General features: G+C 42.3%; 1 protein-coding gene across 3 annotated transcripts in view; it reads left to right on the forward strand.

The window, feature by feature from the left end:
* The first annotated feature begins 262 nt into the window (after positions 1–262).
* scyl1 (SCY1-like, kinase-like 1) overlaps positions 263–19,350 on the forward strand; it is a 37,881-nt gene continuing 18,793 nt past the window's right edge. For 2 of the 3 annotated variants that reach the window (XM_060928077.1, XM_060928078.1), the window contains exons 1-5: positions 263–422; positions 3,145–3,285; positions 10,053–10,175; positions 10,310–10,530; positions 11,018–11,108. In XM_060928077.1, coding sequence (XP_060784060.1) covers positions 315–422; positions 3,145–3,285; positions 10,053–10,175; positions 10,310–10,530; positions 11,018–11,108 — 684 coding nt within the window. In that variant the 5' untranslated portion in view covers positions 263–314. The remainder of the gene's footprint in view (positions 423–3,144; positions 3,286–10,052; positions 10,176–10,309; positions 10,531–11,017; positions 11,109–19,350) is intronic. The other variant, XM_060928079.1, reaches the window with a different exon arrangement.

Below are 19,350 nucleotides of genomic sequence, written 5' to 3' on the forward strand. Positions count from 1 at the left end.
AAACATTGCTACAGTAACATACCAGCTACTGTTGTTGACATTAGCTAGCTTGCCGTCCAAAATGGCGGACACCGGGGCGTCACGTGACCCTGTGACGTCAGGTGAAATACCTCAATATTGATGGGGATGCCATACAGATTCATGTCAAAAATCCCGAACTATCCCTTTAAACCCCTTCAGTTCAGTTCAGTTCCAGCGTGTTTGTTAATCGGTAAGTAGCGCCCTCTGGCGATGATGGTCATTTTCGCCCCGGTGTCAGACCGGTTCCTAGCGCTGCTCTTCTCCGGGTTTAACGCACATCAAGCGGCAGAAGGATGTGGTCTTTCTTTGCGAGGGATCCCGTTAAAGACTTTAACTACGAAATTTTACCAGACAGTCAAGATAAAACGGGTATATGGACGCTTCATCGTGGGAAACGCAAGGTAAACTATACAGAGACTATTATTAAAACCTCTGTCCTGTTCCTTGGATATTAATCATAGTAGGCCGCATTTTGCATCCTCGGGCTAGAGTTATGGAGCTAGCCGGTTAGCATTCACAGTAGCACGCGCTACATGACCAGAAGCAAAGGGGCGAACGACTTGACAGCTTTCTCTGTTTATCTCGTGTGTATATATTTACCATTTATGCATATCTTTTTTTCTGACATGGAAGCGTTTGATATCGAAACGTTTTGACGTGAAACAGTCTTAAAAATATTTTGTAAACATCAACGTAGCTAGTGTAGTAACATTTTCGCCACGTCAGTCGGTCCACAGTGGCAGCAGAATTAGCTGTTAGCTGGATTAGCTAGCTAGCTAGCTAGCATTAGCAGTGATGCTGTATTATTTTTTTTTTCTCCGCAGTGAAAATGTTGTTCAGTATTCACTGTTTTATATGTAGCTTATATGCAGTTATCGTAAATTATAATATTTTTTTAACGCTATCACAATGTCTCAGTCAAGGCAAAGTGTAACTGTCAGTGCCTGAAGTTGTGAATCCTGGTCTGTGCTAGCCTTTACAAATTCATAGAGGTAGTTATCCTTTATGCTAAATGACTAAATAATTGAAATTTGTTTCTGTAAATGTAAACGAACAGATCAGAAGTTCCTTGGGGGGTTTGTTTGTTTTTTTGTTTGTTTTGCCCATTTTAGTTAGACGTTACAGGAAATTCTGCAGTTATTGATGGAGGGTGAGTACTATGCCATATCATCTCATCTCATTATCTGTAGCCGCTTTATCCTGTTCTACAGGGTCGCAGGCAAGCTGGAGCCTATCCCAGCTGACTACGGGCGAAAGGCGGGGTACACCCTGGACAAGTCGCCAGGTCATCACAGGGCTGACACATAATACACTACGTTCACACTGCAGGCTGAAGTGACTCGAATCCGATTTTTTCGCCCATATGTGACCTGTATCCGATCTTTTATTGACAATATGAACGACACAGATCGGATTTTTTCAAATCCGACCCAGGCCGTTTGGATATGTGGTCCTAATTCCGATTCCTATCCGATCTTTTCATATGCGACTTCAGTCTGAACCGCCAAGTCGCATTCATCCGACTTACACGACATGCGCTGAAGTAGGCGGCGGGTCTCTCAAAAAAAGTTACAACAACATGGCTTTGATGCTCCTTTGAACGGAGGTTGCAGTCACTACTCCGCAGAATGCCTGAGCCAAAACCCTTGCCCTCTTCCTTCTCAACCTCCTCCTTAACATCAGGCTATTGTGCATGTTCTGGCTCCGTCGCAACAACAACTGCATCATCGCCAGGTACTCCATGCTGGCTACTGTCATACACAGGAAACTTTAGGTTACTTCCGTAAACACTGGCCATTCTCACTGCGTGTGACGTTGTCGTATCCTGCAATGCGCATGCGGAACACTTTTAGGTCGCTTTTCGTTCATACTGAAGGCCAATTTATGCTGACAACCCAGTCCTTGCAGATAGCGTCGCAGACAGTGTCTGCGTAGCCCCCCCACCTTCGCAGACGCTCTGCACGCACCTCCCAAAAATTGTGACCACCGCAGAAGCCTCGCAGACAGCGCCGCAGACGAGGGCTCTGATTGGTCCGCTCTACATCCGCTGTACACACACTTCCGCTTCCCTACTTTCCCGGTTCGGTTTGTTTTCACGACCGGCATTTTTAAAAACACGAGCGAAGATGGAGCAGCACGAAGAGCGGTTGATCGAGGAAGTGCGTACATCTATACGACTCCAGTTCTAGTCATTATAAGTAACCGGAGGATAAAGACTCAACTAACCACACCCACCAACTACTCCTAGTGACTTCGCGCCCCCTTGCGTTGTGCTGGTGAATAACATCGCGCACGCCTATTACTCCCCGCTCAACGATAAATTACAACTGTCTGCAAAAAGCTATCTGCGAAAGCCTTGTCGCAAGAGCATGCAGAGGCCTTGAGGATGACATACAAGTCACATATTTGTTAATGTGAACGACCTCACAAAAAATTCGGATTTCACAAAAAATCGGAATTGAGCATTAAGCCTTGCAGTGTGAACAGGTCATCACAGGGCTGACACATAGACACAGACAACCATTCACACCTACGGTCAATTTAGAGTCACCAGTTAACCTAACCTGCATGTCTTTGGACTGTGGGGGAAACCGGAGCACCCGGAGGAAACCCACGCGGACATGGGGAGAACATGCAAACTCCGCACAGAAAGGCCCTCGCCGGCCACGGGGCTCGAACCCGGACCTTCTTGCTGTGAGTTGACAGCGCCAACCACTACACCACCGTGCCGCCATGCCATATCATATGAAATGAATAAGCACTGTAGTTTATTTGCTTTTTACATCTTATTCATTCATCTTTACTAGCTGCTTTATTTTGGTCAGAGTCAGAGTGGCTGCATCACTGAATATTTTAATTCAGATTGTAACTGCTTACTTATTCAGTGCTCGAATAGAGACATCAGTCTGATGCTGAGTTGTTAGCAGACTGGATTTGATGTATTTCACAATTTGCATATTTTATTCTTCCGACGTGTTTAGATTGACAAAACACACATATTGGACATGAACAGAGAACCATGAGAACGTCTGTGTCGGGTCCGATTTGGGTATTGGCATGCTTCACTCTCTCTGAAGATATGTATCTGGTTGAATTTGGACTTCCTGTGTATTTCCCCTGTAGACGACTGGGGAGCCAGTGTCTGTGTTTTTGTACGAAGTGGCCCAGGGTACAGAGGAGCAGACGCAGCTGGCCAAAGCAGCATTCAAGCGAATGAAGACACTGCGGCATCCCAACATCCTGGCTTATGTCGATGGACTGGAGGTGAGGACTGATGGAGGCGGATGGGGCGAACATACGCCAGTGCTGACTCATACAGCATAATGGAAAACTCACAGTGCAGTTAGTTCATTGTTCCTGTAATATTGTGCTTCCTGTCTGAGTTATGGATTTGATGTAATAAATCTGAAGAAGCAATTTTACACTTTGTTGCTTATAGTCAACTCTAGAATTCTTGGCTCCCTTCTTCAGTTTGTAATATGGGTGATGGTAATGCATTCTTGGCTGCATCGTGCGAGTTTCAGAATTATTAGATCCCTGACAACGAACCTGAAGTGAACGACAAAAATAAATAAATAAATAACCGTGAGTCTTTTCCGGTATTGTCTGACAAATAATACACATTTACCCCATTCACACTCCTCCTGAAAACCACTTATTTGTTGCCGTTATACTCTAACAGGCTCATGAGAGCAAAATGGTAAGTTCAAAGCATTTAATCTAGGCCCTGGCAACCTAGTAACATTACAGATAATCTTTGGCTCGAATGGGAATCGGAACATTGGATTAACATGTGGTGACACAAACGATAACGCAATGATATTGCGACAGAACTACAGACACCTACATAATCCGAACGTTTGTACTGCCTCACTGCAAAGTGACCAGCAGCAAATTCAAAACAACAAGGAAAGAAAACACTGGCCGATATGGAAGGAAATTGGAAAGAATTATGCATCATATCCGGTCTTGTGTGTTTTACATGTCTTGAGGAGGTTCGCTCTCCATGGCATGCTGTTAAATACAGTCAGGTGGGAATAGGTGGGTTGCATCTGACATCACATCCACCTCATTAAATATGCAAGACATGAAGTGGTGGTCAGTGAAGCTCACTGTTCACAAAGCGCTACTATCACTGAGGTGCCTTGCTAGTCATTAAAATGCCCCACGCTTGCATTGTTTTGCGCTGTTCAAATCAAACAAACCATGAAACTGATAAAAGTTTTTTCCGGGTTCCCTGTGAAGTGATTTAAAAAAAAAAAGGGTGAAAGAGCAAAGTCTTTTACCAAAAGGCGACGAGAGAGGTGGCACTCGAACCTTTCACTGCGGTGGAAGGAAGCTGAGTTGAAGTTTATAGTGATCACTTCGGGAAAGGTTTGTAAATTCCTCCGATTTATTTCGCTTGGATTCGCAAATCACCTTTCTCGCCATTTTCTGCTATTTTGTGATGTTTTGAAGTTCAGGAGATGCTTAAGTCCTCGTGTGTTTTTGTTTACTGTTTGATCGTGGTTGCCATATTGTAAACTAACGTGTGTGTTTTCACTTTATTGATCAGGATGTCCCAGCAGTCTCTATTAGGACAATGATGTAGATTGGGCTCCTACACTGAATTAGAGCGATAAGATAATCGAGGTGATCTATGGAGACACAAAAGCAGAGTTAAAGGAGAACTGAAGGCAAATTATTATTTTTTAAAATCAAAATTCTATTTATCTCATTTTATTAAATATCTCATCTCATTATCTCTAGCCGCTTTATCCTGTTCTACAGGGTCGCAGGCAAGCTGGAGCCTATCCCAGCTTACTACGAGCGAAAGGCGGGGTACACCCTGGACAAGTCGCCAGGTCATCACAGGGCTGATTTATTAAATATAGGAATGCATTTTTGATAGCTATTTTGTCACTGCTATAGCAAGTTATGAGTGTTTGAAATATGCTACATAATATACCAGTCCATATGTCGAAGCGACGGCCGTAAAAGAGATTCGTTGAGACCTGTGCGAGACATCGTAGGATGGAAGTAAAATGTACAGCAGAAATCAGAGTGACCAACATCTGCCAACGTTGTCAAGACGTGCGCGCCCTCTTTCGAATGCTGACGTAATCAAGCCGGAAGTTTTGTTTGTTTTGATAGCAATCAGGAAAGTTTGAAAAAAGTAGGCAGTAATCGTCATTTAAACTCGTTTTTGTGCAATATTTCGTTTGGAAAACAGTTTTCAAAATGGCGACACTGACACCTGGCTGACACTTCACGTTTCGAAGTCTCGCACAAGTCTCGTGAAGATCGCGCGGATAAGCGGCGCCTGCCGTGGACCAAAAGAACTAAATTTGACATGGCTAAAAACCGAATAGGCTGATAAGTATAATATTTAATTGCAATTAGTTCCCAATACGAGTCACAATATGAGGTTACTAAAACCGAAAACGTAATTGAATAACACGTTAATTAAGAAATAAAAGCAAGTTTAAAAATTACTTCAGTTCTCCTTTAACAGCACAAAACTGCTTCCCTGGCCATGCAGTTACAGTGAGCCATGATAACTTCTCTGTCCTGTTTCACCAATACCCAGGTCTTTCAAGGGGTTTCTGTGGATCTTTGTGAATAATTTAGCTGGAAGAGAAGAGCAGGGAGTCTTGAGAATCGAGCGGTTGTGTTTTGTTTACACCTGATGTGAAACCTTGTAGCATCCTAGCAACCATCACAAAGATGCATACAAAGAGCTCAAAAATTCCTTCTCCCCCGGGCAACAATGATCCAGGTTTTATCTTGTAGTGTCTTGATCCCCAGACCTCCATGCTCTTCTAAGTTTTCATCTGTTTTTCCGTGTAGAACGATGTCTGCAGCACCAGGTAGTTTGAGATATTTGGGAACTCAACAGATGGATGATTTTCTAACTTGTAGGAAAAATCCTTCTTTGTTAATGTGTAAGGATCTATCCCATTACAAAGTGCCATCTTCTGAAAGTATCTTGACCGTGCATTAGACTCTAAACTGCGAAAATAGTCAGAGATGGCTTCACCAACTCTTTGCATAATGGCAGCCAAATTGCTTTGCCTGACCACCACTTCATTCACCGGACGTAAACTCGCAAGCAAAACACGCATGATTGAATACAGCCTGTATACAACACCTGTTACTTTAGCATTAGAAGACTGAGAGGGAATGAAAATCTTCTATCCATTCTCTGTTGTCCAGCTTGCCTGCGACCCTGTAGTACAGGATAAAGCGGCTAGAGATAATGAGATGAGATGAGACGTGAATGGTTTTCATTTGTGAAATGGGACTTCTGTGATTTTTGTCTTCTTGAAATTATATTTAACCCCGCCGACAGTAGTCGGAGGGGTTATTATTTTCACCTGCGTCAGTCTGTGTGTGTGTATCTGTCTGTCTGTCTGTGTGTCTGCAAGATATCTCAAGAACCAATGGATCGATTTGGACCAAATTTTGTACATGTGTTGCCAATCACCCAGGAAGGAAACCATTAAATTTTGGAGGTCAAAGGTCAAGGTCATGGCAGAACTTCGAAATTTTCGCCCAATGTATTTTAATAGGGAAAAGGCGGGGTTTGCACTCGTTAGAGTGTCCCTGTCTAGTTGTATTTAGTTTTCTGTACGTTTTGGGCAGTTTTCATCCCCCCGCTGGCTGAAGGGCCCGGAGGGGGATTATGTCGTGGCGATGTCCGTCTCAGGAAGGGTACTTGCCTTCTGAAATCAGCTCCTCTCTCGATTTTTGGAGGAATTTCATGAAACTTGACAGGATTCTTTGTTATATGTCGGTAATATACATATTGCAATTTCATTCAATTCAGTTATGTTTTACCAGAGTTATGGCCTTTCTAGCATAGATATAGTTGCCAGCGGGGGATATTGTGCTCTCAAGTTTTTTAATCTTGTTAAAATATCCAACGACCTAGTCTTGTTTTCCAGGATTTTGAGCTGAAATATCATGGCACTGGGTGGCACGATGGTGTAGTGGTTAGCGCTGTCGCCTCACAGCAAGAAGGTCCGGGTTCGAGCCCCGTGGCCGGTGAGGGCCTTTCTGTGTGGAGTTTGCATGTTCTTCCCGTGTCCGCATGGGTTTCCTCCAGGTGCTCCGGTTTCCCCCACAGTCCAAAGACGTGCAGGTTACACTACCGTTCAAAAGTTTGGGGTCACCCAGACAATTTTGTGTTTTCCATGAAAAGTCACACTTTTATTTACCACCATAAGTTGTAAAATGAATAGAAAATATAGTCAAGACATTTTTCTGGCCATTTTGAGCATTTAATCGACCCCACAAATGTGATGCTCCAGAAACTCAATCTGCTCAAAGGAAGGTCAGTTTTATAGCTTCTCTAAAGAGCTAAACTGTTTTCAGCTGTGCTAACATGATTGTACAAGGGTTTTCTAATCACCCATTAGCCTTCTGAGGCAATGAGCAAACACATTGTACCATTAGAACACTTGGAGTGAGAGTTGCTGGAAATGGGCCTCTATACACCTATGGAGATATTGCACCAAAAACCAGACATTTAGTAGAATTTAGCTAGAATAGTCATTTACCACGGTGGTGTAGTGGTTAGCGCTGTCGCCTCACAGGAAGAAGGTCCGGGTTCGAGCTCCGTGGCCGACGAGGGCCTTTCTGTGTAGAGTTTGCATGTTCTCCCCGTGTCCGCGTGGGTTTCCTCCAGGTGCTCCGGTTTCCCCCACAGTCCAAAGACATGCAGGTTAGGTTAACTAGTGACTCTAAATTGACCGTAGGTGTGAATGTGAGTGTGAATGGTTGTCTATGTGTCAGCCCTGTGATGACCTGGCGACTTGTCCAGGGTGTACCCTGCCTTTCGCCCGTAGTCAGCTGGGATAGACTCCAGCTTGCCTGCGACCCTGTAGAAGGATAAAGTGGCTACAGATAACGAGATGAGAATGAGTCATTTACCACATTAGCAATGTATAGAGTGGATTTCTGATTAGTTTAAAGTGATCTTCATTGAAAAGAACAGTGCTTTTCTTTCAAAAATAAGGACATTTCAAAGTGACCCCAAACTTTTGAACGGTAGTGTAGGTTAATTGGTGACTCTAAATTGACCGTAGGTGTGAATGTGAGTGTGAATGGTTGTCTGTGTCTATGTGTCAGCCCTGTGATGACCTGGCGACTTGTCCAGGGTGTACCCCGCCTTTCGCCCGTAGTCAGCTGGGGTAGGCTCCAGCTTGCCTGCGACCCTGTAGAACAGGATAAAGCGGCTAGAGATAATGAGATGAGATGAGATATCATGGCACTTGGAAGTGTTCATGATTACCAGATACAGGGTGACACACTGTGTTTCCTGTTAATGTATTCTTTGTGGATGTCAATTTGCCACATACATTTTTGAGGGAAAATACTTACACAGTGTATAGGGTAACTTCTGGGCTGCCAGTTCTTGCCATTATGTAGCATTTCATGCATGATGCATATCATTTTATAGTTTGTCTTGTAATTTTTGAATATGTAGTTTTCTTGCTTCTTTTACATTACCATATGTAATAGGTTCCTGATTAGACAGAGTTATAACTGGCTTTTGATATACCATTGGACATGTAAGGAATAAAACGTGGTCAGGCATGCTCTTGTAGGAAAATAATCAATGACAGGGTGGTGTAATGCCGCCTGGTACAAAGCAGAGTTATGGTGATGATACACGGGGCAACTTTTTGGGCAATGTTGCCGAGCAGTGTTGCTGGGCAATTGCGTTTTGACTCTTTTCTATTGAGATTGGGCAACATTGTTTCTTTCTGAATGGTTTTGATAATCTCTGGCAACTTTTTGAGATAAGCCAATCAGAACGTGAGTATCGAGTCATGTGACCTCCGGTGCGGTTCGGATCAGAAATTTCAAACAAATATGGCGGCCGCTCAGTGGAGTGAAGAGATGGAGAGACTCCTCATCTGTTTTTACGCCGGTAAGTTGTTATTTTAATATTCTATATGGAGGAATTTACCTCACCAAAGCTCTAAAAAACAACAGACAGCTTGATTAAATGGTCACAGCAAAAATTAAGACATCGATTTTTTTTTTTTTTTAGCTAACTGTAAACTGCTGTTGCTAACTGTTGTTGCCCATTGTTAGTTGCCCTGAAAAGTTGCCCTGTGTCTCACCTAGTTGCCCGTTGCCAGCAACATTGCTTGGCAACATTGCCCAAAAAGTTGCCCCGTGTATCATCACCATTACTATTACCATCCCAGTGTTAATTATTTTCCAATAACTGCATGTCTTGAAGTGTTTTTTATTTCTTGTATCCCAAAGCAATTAAAAAGTAAATTGTGGGGACAGTGGAGGCTTCTTCCAAAAAATATTAAATAAACGTATCCTGACGGAAAACTTATCAACAATTATGGTGATGATACACGGGGCAACTTTTTGGGCAATGTTGCCAAGCAATGTTGCTGGCAACGGGCAACTAGGTGAGACACAGGGCAACTTTTCAGGGCAACTAACAATGGGTAACAACAGTTAGCAACGGCAGTTTACAGTTAGCTAAAAAAAAAAAATCGATGTCTTAATTTTTGCTGTGACCATTTAATCAAGCTGTCTGTTGTTTTTTAGAGCTTTGGTGAGGTAAATTCCTCCATATAGAATATTAAAATAACTTACCGGCGTAAAAACAGATGAGGAGTCTCTCCATCTCTTCACTCCACTGACACTGAGCGGCCGCCATATTTGTTTGAAATTTCTGATCCGAACCTCACCGGAGGTCACATGACTCGATACTCGCGTTCTGATTGGCTTATCTCAAAAAGTTGCCAGAGATTATCAAAACCATTCAGAAAAAACAATGTTGCCCAATCTCAATAGAAAAGAGTCAAAACGCAATTGCCCAGCAACATTGCTCGGCAACATTGCCCAAAAAGTTGCCCCGTGTATCATCACCATTACACTTGCTTCTTTTAACTAATCAGAATCGAGCATTCAGCAGTGTGCTGTAGTATAAATTCATCTCTCTTGAAGAAGATTCAACAAATAGGTAGTGAAAAGTCATGTTTAAGATGTTATTTGTCTCTTGCATATGATGGCAGACGGAGAAAAGCTTGTACTTGGTCACAGAGCCGGTGACTCCACTTGCAGCACATTTGAAAACTCGGGCAGAGAAGGGTGGGTCAGGAGAGTTGGAAATTTCTTGGGGCCTTCATCAGATTGTGGTAAGTGAACTCTCACACACTAGGATATTTTCCTGTATATTCTTTTTCTATTTACTGGCATAAACATTGTCTGACCTTTCGTGGTAGTCACTTGGGTTTCCTATTTTTCTGATTTCGCATTCCTCTCCAATCAGAAAGCACTGAGCTTTTTGGTGAATGACTGCCATCTCCTACACAATAACCTTGGGATGTGGGCCGTGTTTGTGGATCGAGCTGGCGAATGGAAGCTAGGAGGCTTGGATCATGTGATCTCAGACCAAGGAGAACCTTCCTCATTACCCCCTGCCAAAGTAGTGAACCCAGACCTGGAGAAGTATGACCCACCAGAAGGCTCTAAAAGTACAGGAGAAAAATGGTGAGTGGGACATTGAGAGGGAGAAGCAAGCTGACTTTGGCAGAACTGCTTCAGTGAGCCAGCAAAAATAAACTCGGGAAAGCCCAGAGCTTTCATAGTCTTTCAGAACAGTCCAAAGGGTCTTATCTGTCCATCAAACAAGGGTGAAGTGTTGCTTCACTCACCAGTCCTTTAACTGGATGGAACTGTTTCAGCTTGATAAGAATTGCGTTTTTCATCTTGGAGCCTCCAGTAAATCTGCTTTTGATGGAAGCTAATGTAACATTAATTTCACGTCAATATCTGCCTAATATTTTTTTGCGACTTGGTATTATCATGATATTGGTACATCTTGCACCACGTGTTCATGATTATAGTTTATTTATGAGCTAGAATGAGCATCAGAACAGATGTCCAGAAAATAAGGCCTTTTCTAGACACTACAAGAAAAAGAAAAATGGTGTGCTCCACTTTCCATATGTTTGATATGTTTTTTGTCTCTTCTCAGGTCAGGAGATGTGTGGAGGCTTGGTTGTTTAATTTGGGAGGTGTTTAATGGACCTCTGACTCGTACCTCATCTCTGCGATCTCTTGGCAAGGTAATTGAACTTGCAAGTGTCCAGCAAACTTGAATCAAGACAGATAACATAAAATGAGTTTGAGATGAAATCACCCTCCTTTGACTGACTGTAGAAAACATGGACGGTGTCGCTCCGTTGCCTCCCATTCTATAGAAATGAAGCCAAAATACCTCTTCCATGTTGTCAAATTTGGAGTCTGTACAGTAGAGACGAGAGTTGAAGTCAGGTACACCCACTTTTTTGGTAGGCGCACCCCCTCCTCCCACTGTACAGTGGAAGAAAGGATCAGGCGAATACGAGCACAGTCTCAAATTCTCTTTATTACATCAATCCAGAGTGATTAAATAGTTTCAGCTGGAGATATTTCATTAATATGGATACGTCTAGGATGGACGTTTATCACATGAACTGGAAATTTGCTGACATTGATGTGACTAACATTAACCATTCATCAGACTGGAGAGTTAATATCTCCTTGTCTGGGATACATGGCTGTTCTGAGCACACTGTAAAATAACTAGCCTACTAACCTCTGTTGAAATGGGCTTATGATCAAAAGCTAGCGAGTTGACAACTTGGCTAGCACAGCCAAACATCAAGCGAGTGCAGCTGCACAACACACAGCAAGGCAGCTAACATAATATTACACTACGTTCAGACTGCAACCTGAAACGACCCATATCCGATTTGTTGTGAAATCTGATTTTTTTGTTAGGCCGTTCACATTACCAATTATATGAGACTTGTATGCGATCTCCAGTATGAACGGAAAACGACCCAAAAGTGTCCCGCATGCGCAAATTGACACGTAATAAGCACGTCTACGTAATACGTAAACAAAAAAAAGCGCACTCTTCAAGTTTGCAAGTAAAGCATGGAGATGAGGCGAGACCTGGCGATGTGGTTTTTGTGGCGGCGGCGGAACTCACACAATAATCTGATTAATGTGGGCAGCAGACTAATGAGACCGAAGGTGTCAAATTACTGGAAATTTCCAGAACAATCTTATAATCTTGTAATACAGGATGGTTTAAGTTATAAATCAGTTATATAAACTGTTTTATTTAATCAGGCTAACAGATCAACATCCAGGTCCCTACCAAATCCACCATTAGCTTGATCAATTCTATAAAAGTCTATTTAAATTCTGAAAACTGTACAAATGTTGTTGTTTTCCACCAAAGAGGCGGGATTAGCCAACGCAGAATAGTGACGTTTGTCTCTTGTTGATGACGTGTAGGTCGCATGAATGCGACCTGTCCGGTCAGACTGCAGTCGCATGTGAAAATAACAGATATGCATCGGATTTAGGACCACATATCCAAGCGGCCTGGGTCGCATGTGAAAAAAATCGGATCTGTGTCGTTCAGATTGTCAATAACAAATCGGATACAGGTCGCATATGGGCAAAAAAAATCAGATATGGGTTGTTTCAGGGTGCAGTCTGAACGTAGTCTGTCTTACTAGTTTAACAGAAAGAAGGCCACTTCAGTGTTTCTGTTGCAGCCTTTTATCTCTCTTAACTCATGCCAACGAGTAAAAACCAGTCCAGGATATACTCTTGTCCCGTCTCTTACTCAGTCACACACTTTGTCTTCCTGGCTTCCTCTGACAGCATCATCTTTGGTCTCTTCACCTTAACTGCTATGATGTCCATACTGAGAATACCAATTTAGCTGCTTCTTATCGGTAGGGTCGCTGCCTGTGGCACCATAAAGTGTTACGCAGTTCTCACGGTGCCATGAAGTGCTACTCGGTTCTCGCAAGAGGTCTCGGGGAAGCATCATCAGAGTTGCATAGTGCTATAAATGGCAAACTGGGTGTGGGCTCAGAATAGAAGACAAGCCATTCTCCCAGTACAAGTCAGTGTACCATCAAAATGATTTTGAAGTTGATTTTTTTAAGGTCAAAATCAATCATACCTAATGTTGCTTTAATACTGAAATAATATAGCGGTCAGTGTGACTATATTACTCGGTAGCTAGCATGATTAAACCTTTTTTTCTTATTAAATCTCTTGATGTTACAAATGGTTTTTAATAGAAATGGATAAGTTTGTCAAAGTAAACTTTATTATCCCAGAAGGGAAATTCAAGTGGTCAAGGTGCTTACATGTACAGACAAGACGTAAGACAAAGTCGACAAAACTTAAGAACAGATAAATAAATGAAAAATAAAAAGATAGATAAATACCCCCCTCTAATTCTATTCCCCTACATACCACACACACACACACACACACACACCAAATCACAGTATCAAGTCCTCTGCAAGGAACTGTGGCCTTCATTAACAATTCTAATTGCAGAGGGGACAAATGACCTGCTGAACCTAGTTGTTCTTATTTTTCTTTGTAGTAATCTCCCCTTACCACATTTACTTAACTGAAATCTATCATGTAAACGGTGGGTAGTATCTCCAATAATACTTTCAGCCTTATGTCGTATTATATCTTGAAACAGCTGAGCAGCTGATGTTAGATTGCATCCAATTATCCTACTAGCTGTTTTAATAATACGTTGCAATTTATCCTGATCTTGTTTCCGCATACTACCAAAGACACAGACCAGGCCAAAGGACAAGACACTCTGAAGTACAGACTTATAAAATAACTCTAAAATGCAGGTGTCAACATTAAAACTACATAGTTTCCTTAAAAAAAAACATTCTTTGCTGAAGTTTCTTTACTTTGACAGCGGCACATTTGTCAAACCTCAACTGATCATCAATCTCAACCCCCAAATATTTGTAGGTGTTAACTCTGTCTATCACTGTATTATTGACGACTGTATTTGGTACTACTTCTGTAATACGTCTGAAATCGATAACCATTTCTTTTGTTTTGCTTGCATTAACATTAAGAAAATTGTCAGAACACCATTTTATAAAGCTCTCTACTTCCTCTTCAAAGCTGGACATTGATGCCTCCCCTGTTTTTAAGAACCCCACCAGGGCAGTGTCGTCTGCATACTTAAAGTAGGAGTGTGTAGTCTCAAGAGCATGACACTCGTTGGTGTAAAGTGTATAGAGTATGGGGGACAACACACATCCCTGGGGAGCCCCAGTATTAATGACCTTAGCTGTTGAGATAGCCTGATTAAATCTGACCTGCTGAGTCCGGTTTAACAGAAAGTTGTTAATCCATGTGATAAGCCTTGGGTTAACACCTAACTTGATCAGTTTGTTTACTAGTAGGTGGGGTTGGATGGTGTTGAATGCACTGCTGAAGTCAGTAAAAACAATCTTAACAAAGCTGTAAGCCTCCTCTAGATGTTCAAATATGCTATTAGTCATAGTCAGCAGTGCATCCTCCACCCCCTGCCTTGGCTGGTATGCAAACTGGAAAGGGTCCAAAGATGGTGCTACCTCACTAAGCAGATGTTTCAATATAATTTTCTCCAAGCATTTCATGGGCACTGAGGTTAATGCAACAGGTCTCAGATCATTCATCTCTTTGGGCCTGTTATTCTTAGGTACCGGTACAATCAGAGACTGTTTCCACTGCGCAGGGATTAATCCTGCTTCTACTGACTTCTGAAACAGCATTTGAAAAGGAAAAGCAAGAGAATGGGCACATGTACGCAGCAACTTACAGCTAATACCATCTGGACCTTGGGACTTATTAATATTAACACGTAAAAACAGTTCTTTAACCTCCTCAGTGCTGATTTGTATGTCACGAAATTGCATAGTTCTGACAGCATCCATTGCCAGTTCCTGCTGAGTTGAGTAGTCGACACTGTCAAACCTACAATAAAAAGTGTTTAAATCATCTGAAAAAGCATTGTCATCTAAAACAGTCAAGTTCTGCATTTTAGGTTTATATCCAGTCATAATTTGTAATCCCTGCCAAGCCTTTCTAGCATCATGGTTGAAAAATGACTGAATCTTGTTCTTATAAGCAGTCTTGCAGTCCAGTATTTTCTTTTTAATATTTTTCTGTACCGATCTAATGTCCTCCTTTGAGCCTCCAGATTTGAACAGCCTCTTTTTATGGTTTAATAGTTCTTTAAGTTCAGGAGTAATCCATGGTTTATTATTTGGATAAAATTTCACGATCTTTTTTGGCACAATAATGTCCTCGCAAAAGTGAATGTATCCCGAAACTGCCAGCGCGGCATCATTAATGTCCGACGAAGCGTCAATCAGAAGTTCCCAATCAGTGCAGTCTAGACAGTCTCTTAAAATATTACATGCATCAGTGGTCCAACACTTGACCTCTTTCTTTATTTTCTCTCTGCGCAACAGAGGTTGATACGTTGGTGTTAGACGGATCATGTTGTGGTCCGACTTTCCGAGTCCCGGCAGGGCCGTCGCGTAGTAGGCTTTCTCCAGGTTGCCATAACATAGGTCTAGGCACGCCCCCTCCCGTGTGGGGCATGACACGTATTGATGGTAAGCGGGTAGAATCTCCGCCAGACAACAAAGATTAAAATCCCCAAATATCAGTTTTGCAGCGTCGGGCGCTTTTGCTTCGGTCAATGTCACTAGTTCATGTATAATGTTGTCAGCTTCCTTGATGTCCGCCGAAGGTGCAATGTAAACAATAAAAAGGCAAATCTGATGTATTTCACGGGGCATATAGTAAGGTCTTAGATTTACCGATAGCAGTTCAGTATCTTTAGTACAAAGTTTATGTTTCACAGTGATGTGCGCTGGGTTGCAGTACCTGTTATTAATGAACACGCACACTCCTCCACCTTTTGTCTTCCCGGAGTTTGAGTCACGGTCTGCCCTCAACAGCATGAAGCCTTCAAGTTCAACAGATGAATCGGGATCCGACTCGGTCAGCCAGGTTTCTGATAAACAAATCAGGCATGATTGCCGGTAGTCAGCCAGGTGTTGCGCACAGGCACGAAGTTCATCGGTTTTATTACGAATGCTTTGTACATTCCCAAACATAATGGTCGGCAAAGGTGGCCTGAATGGCCTCCTTTTAAGTCGAGCTCGCACTCCCCCTTTCCGCCCACGTTTTCGCCTTGGTTTGTTGCCTGGAGAAGATGGTGTCGGTAATCCAATAAGTTCATCTTATATTAGTGCATGTTTTCAGAACAGTTTAAATAAGTAGGTGTACAGTATCAGTCAAAGGTTTGGACACACCTTGTGGTTCAGTGGAGTTTTTTTTTTTTTTAATTATCAATTAAAAGGCACTTCATGTCTTAAAGTAATGATTGATGTCGTTTCTCTTAGTTGAGCGGGTCTTGATGTAATATGGATTGCTATAGTTGTGGAATAGGGCTATTTACTGTGTTTTTATTATTTACTATTTATTGTTTATCTCAAGTGCATTACAAAGGCAAGAAATTGCATAAGTAACTTTTGGCGAGGCACACCTGTTAACTGAAAAGCATTCCAGGTGACTACCTCATGACGCTGGTTAAGATAATGCCAATACTGTGCAAAGCGTCATCGAGGTAAACGGTGACTACTTTGAAGAATCTAAAATGAAGGGGGGAAATTTTTATATATATTTTTCACCAGCCAGCCAGACTAGTTACCTTCCAAAGTAACTAGCCAAACAGAAAATCAACTCGCCAAAATTTGTTCATGTATGAATTTTACTTCTGTCAAAAATAACACGAGAGTAGTTACCATTGTTCATGACTAATGTGCATTTATTTCAAGACCCGAGTATTTTGATACTGTTTTTTTTTTTTTTGCACACTTTACAAATTGGCATTTGCTGTTCCACGTCCTCCTCGCGATATCCAAAAAAATGCCAGATGACTGACCCCTTACTAGTTCTTTTAGGAACCAATTCGTCCACTTCCATTTTTAATTTGTCGCTGAAATTGACAGAGCTTACACGGTAGCCTATGCAACACCAGCGATTACACGAACTGAGTCAGCGCTGACTAGAAACCAGAAACCAAAACTAGAAAATCTTCCCGCAAGCAGTGTTGCCAGATACTGCTGACGTTTTCCAGCCCAAAATATGTTCAAAACTCGCCAAAATGCACATAAAACCGCCCAATCTGGCAATACTGCCCGCAAGTTCCTTTCAGCACCTAGATGTCACCTGGGATTGGTTGGCGAGTGCGTGACGTTATTGTGTTTTTTTTTTTTGTGTTGTTGTTGTTTTTTTTACACCCTTAGGCAGCCTCTCGTGCTACTGCCTGAGGGACAGGGAGAAAACCACCGGAAAAGGTTTTAAACAAACACGAAACAAACGCAAGTCGGCAGATGACCATAAAATACTCGATAGTTACGATATAATAATTATATGTATCTCACACAGAATTTTCGGAGATGTATCGAGTATATTCGATATATCGCACAGCCCTAGTCTGAATCTTCGCTTCATAAATATTTTATTTTCAACTAGCCAGCCGGGCTGCCTAGTGACAGGAATTACCCGCCAAATGACAAATTAAGTCGCCTCGGGTGACCGGACCACCGCGAATTTCGAGCCCTGATATATATATATAAACGCTTTCCCTATATGTTCTATATGTTATTTCATAGTTTTAATGTCTTCAGTATTGTTCTACAATGTAGAAAATAATCAAAAATAAATAAAAACCTATGAATGAGTTGGTGTGTTCAAACCTTTGACTGGTACTGTATGTACAGGACAAGAACACACAGGGCGCAGTACAGGTGCTGCATGTGGTCTCTTTGGCCAAGGCTGTCAATCACTTAATCCCCAAGTGTATCCACACCTTCTTATGATATAATAGTTTTAAAAAACAATTTCTGGTAGAAAATAAAACATGTAGATATCCGCACAGGGGAATACTATCTGTTTGAATTAGACACTGTGGATAGAAATACAATTTAGATGAGAAAAGTGGCATGGATCATGGACTATTTTGTCATTGAAACACATGGGGATGGGCGGTGCTAAAACTTGGACTGTAGTCAGGCACTGGATCCATGGTGGCTTCACTTTTTAAAGACTATACACTGTCCAAGTCTTTTTTTTTTTTTGAACAGTCAGTGGTAGAGTGTATTCACTCAGTCTGATATCGGCTTTAATACACCAAATTTGTAATTAAACAAAGAATTTCCTGACACTATATTGCTTCAGTGTATTTTCATATAAATTCTTTCAGGTTTTTACATATTCTTGAGATGAAAGAACTGGGTTTCCTCCAAGGTTTCTGAACCTTTTAGCAAACTGCTAGTACTCACTCTGGGCACCTGGACTGTTCTGTCAAATAACAAAAGTGATGCAGATTGTGAGCTGGCCCTATTTCACTATGTGGCAAATGCTGAACAACACGCTACACACTTTAGGAACATTTTCCTCCACGTGAAACTTTTCAGGAATTTAGAAAATCTATTTGTGCAGGACTTTTAACTCCGCATTTTTTATGCCAGTTTGTCTCAGTAAAATGTGTGCAGGAAAAATTTGATGCGCTTCTTTTGCTGCAAAACAAACTAATCGTGGTTTTTTTTTTTTTTTTTTTTCCTTCCCCTGAGCTCAGCATTTTAAAACCTTGGTTACCAAGATTAATCATTCTAATGGCCCTTTTCCACTACCCTTTTTCAGCTCGCTTCAGCTCACTTCAGCCCGACACGGCTCGCGTTTCGACTACCAAAACCCAGCACGACTCAGCTCGCTTCAGCCCTGCTTAGCCCCTAAAACTCGCACCGTTTTGGAGTGGGGCTGAAGCGAGCCAAACCGTGCCGAGTGAGGCTGGGGGCGTGAGCAGACACTCCCCTGTGCACTGATTGGCGAGGAGGAGTGTCCTCACATGCCCACACACTCCCCGCCAGCGCGCTGGGATCTGTAAACACCGCAAGCCCGGAAGAAGAAGAATTACAAATTACGAGAATTTCTGAAGCCTTATGCGCCTCGCCTCATCTATACGCTCTTGCCAGTATCTGTTGGCGTTGTCGGTGACAACAAGCCACAGCACCAAGACCAGCAACACTAACGACTCCATGTCCTCCATGTTTATTGTTTACTATTCGGGTCGTGAGATTACCGCTTAAAAGCTCACTGATGTCACTGTTTGCGCCGCCTAACGACATCACGCGGCGTCCACCCACTTTCGCTAACTCCACCCAATGTGTCCACCCACTTCCAGCCAGCACGGTTCAGCGCGGTTGTAGTCGAAATGCAACTCCAACAGCCCCGCTCAGCCCGACTCAGCACGGCACGGCTCAGCCCGACTCAGCCGCGTTTGTAGTGGAAAAGCGGCATAAATGGGAGAGCCTGGTCAACAAAATTATTTATTATTTTTTTTATACTAGAAACTAAAATTCAGGCAATTTCTGTGCTCTTATGGTAAACATGTTTGTAATTTGTGTA

This window comes from Neoarius graeffei, chromosome 8, assembly GCF_027579695.1.
Source record: "Neoarius graeffei isolate fNeoGra1 chromosome 8, fNeoGra1.pri, whole genome shotgun sequence".
Lineage (NCBI taxonomy): Eukaryota > Metazoa > Chordata > Actinopteri > Siluriformes > Ariidae > Neoarius > Neoarius graeffei.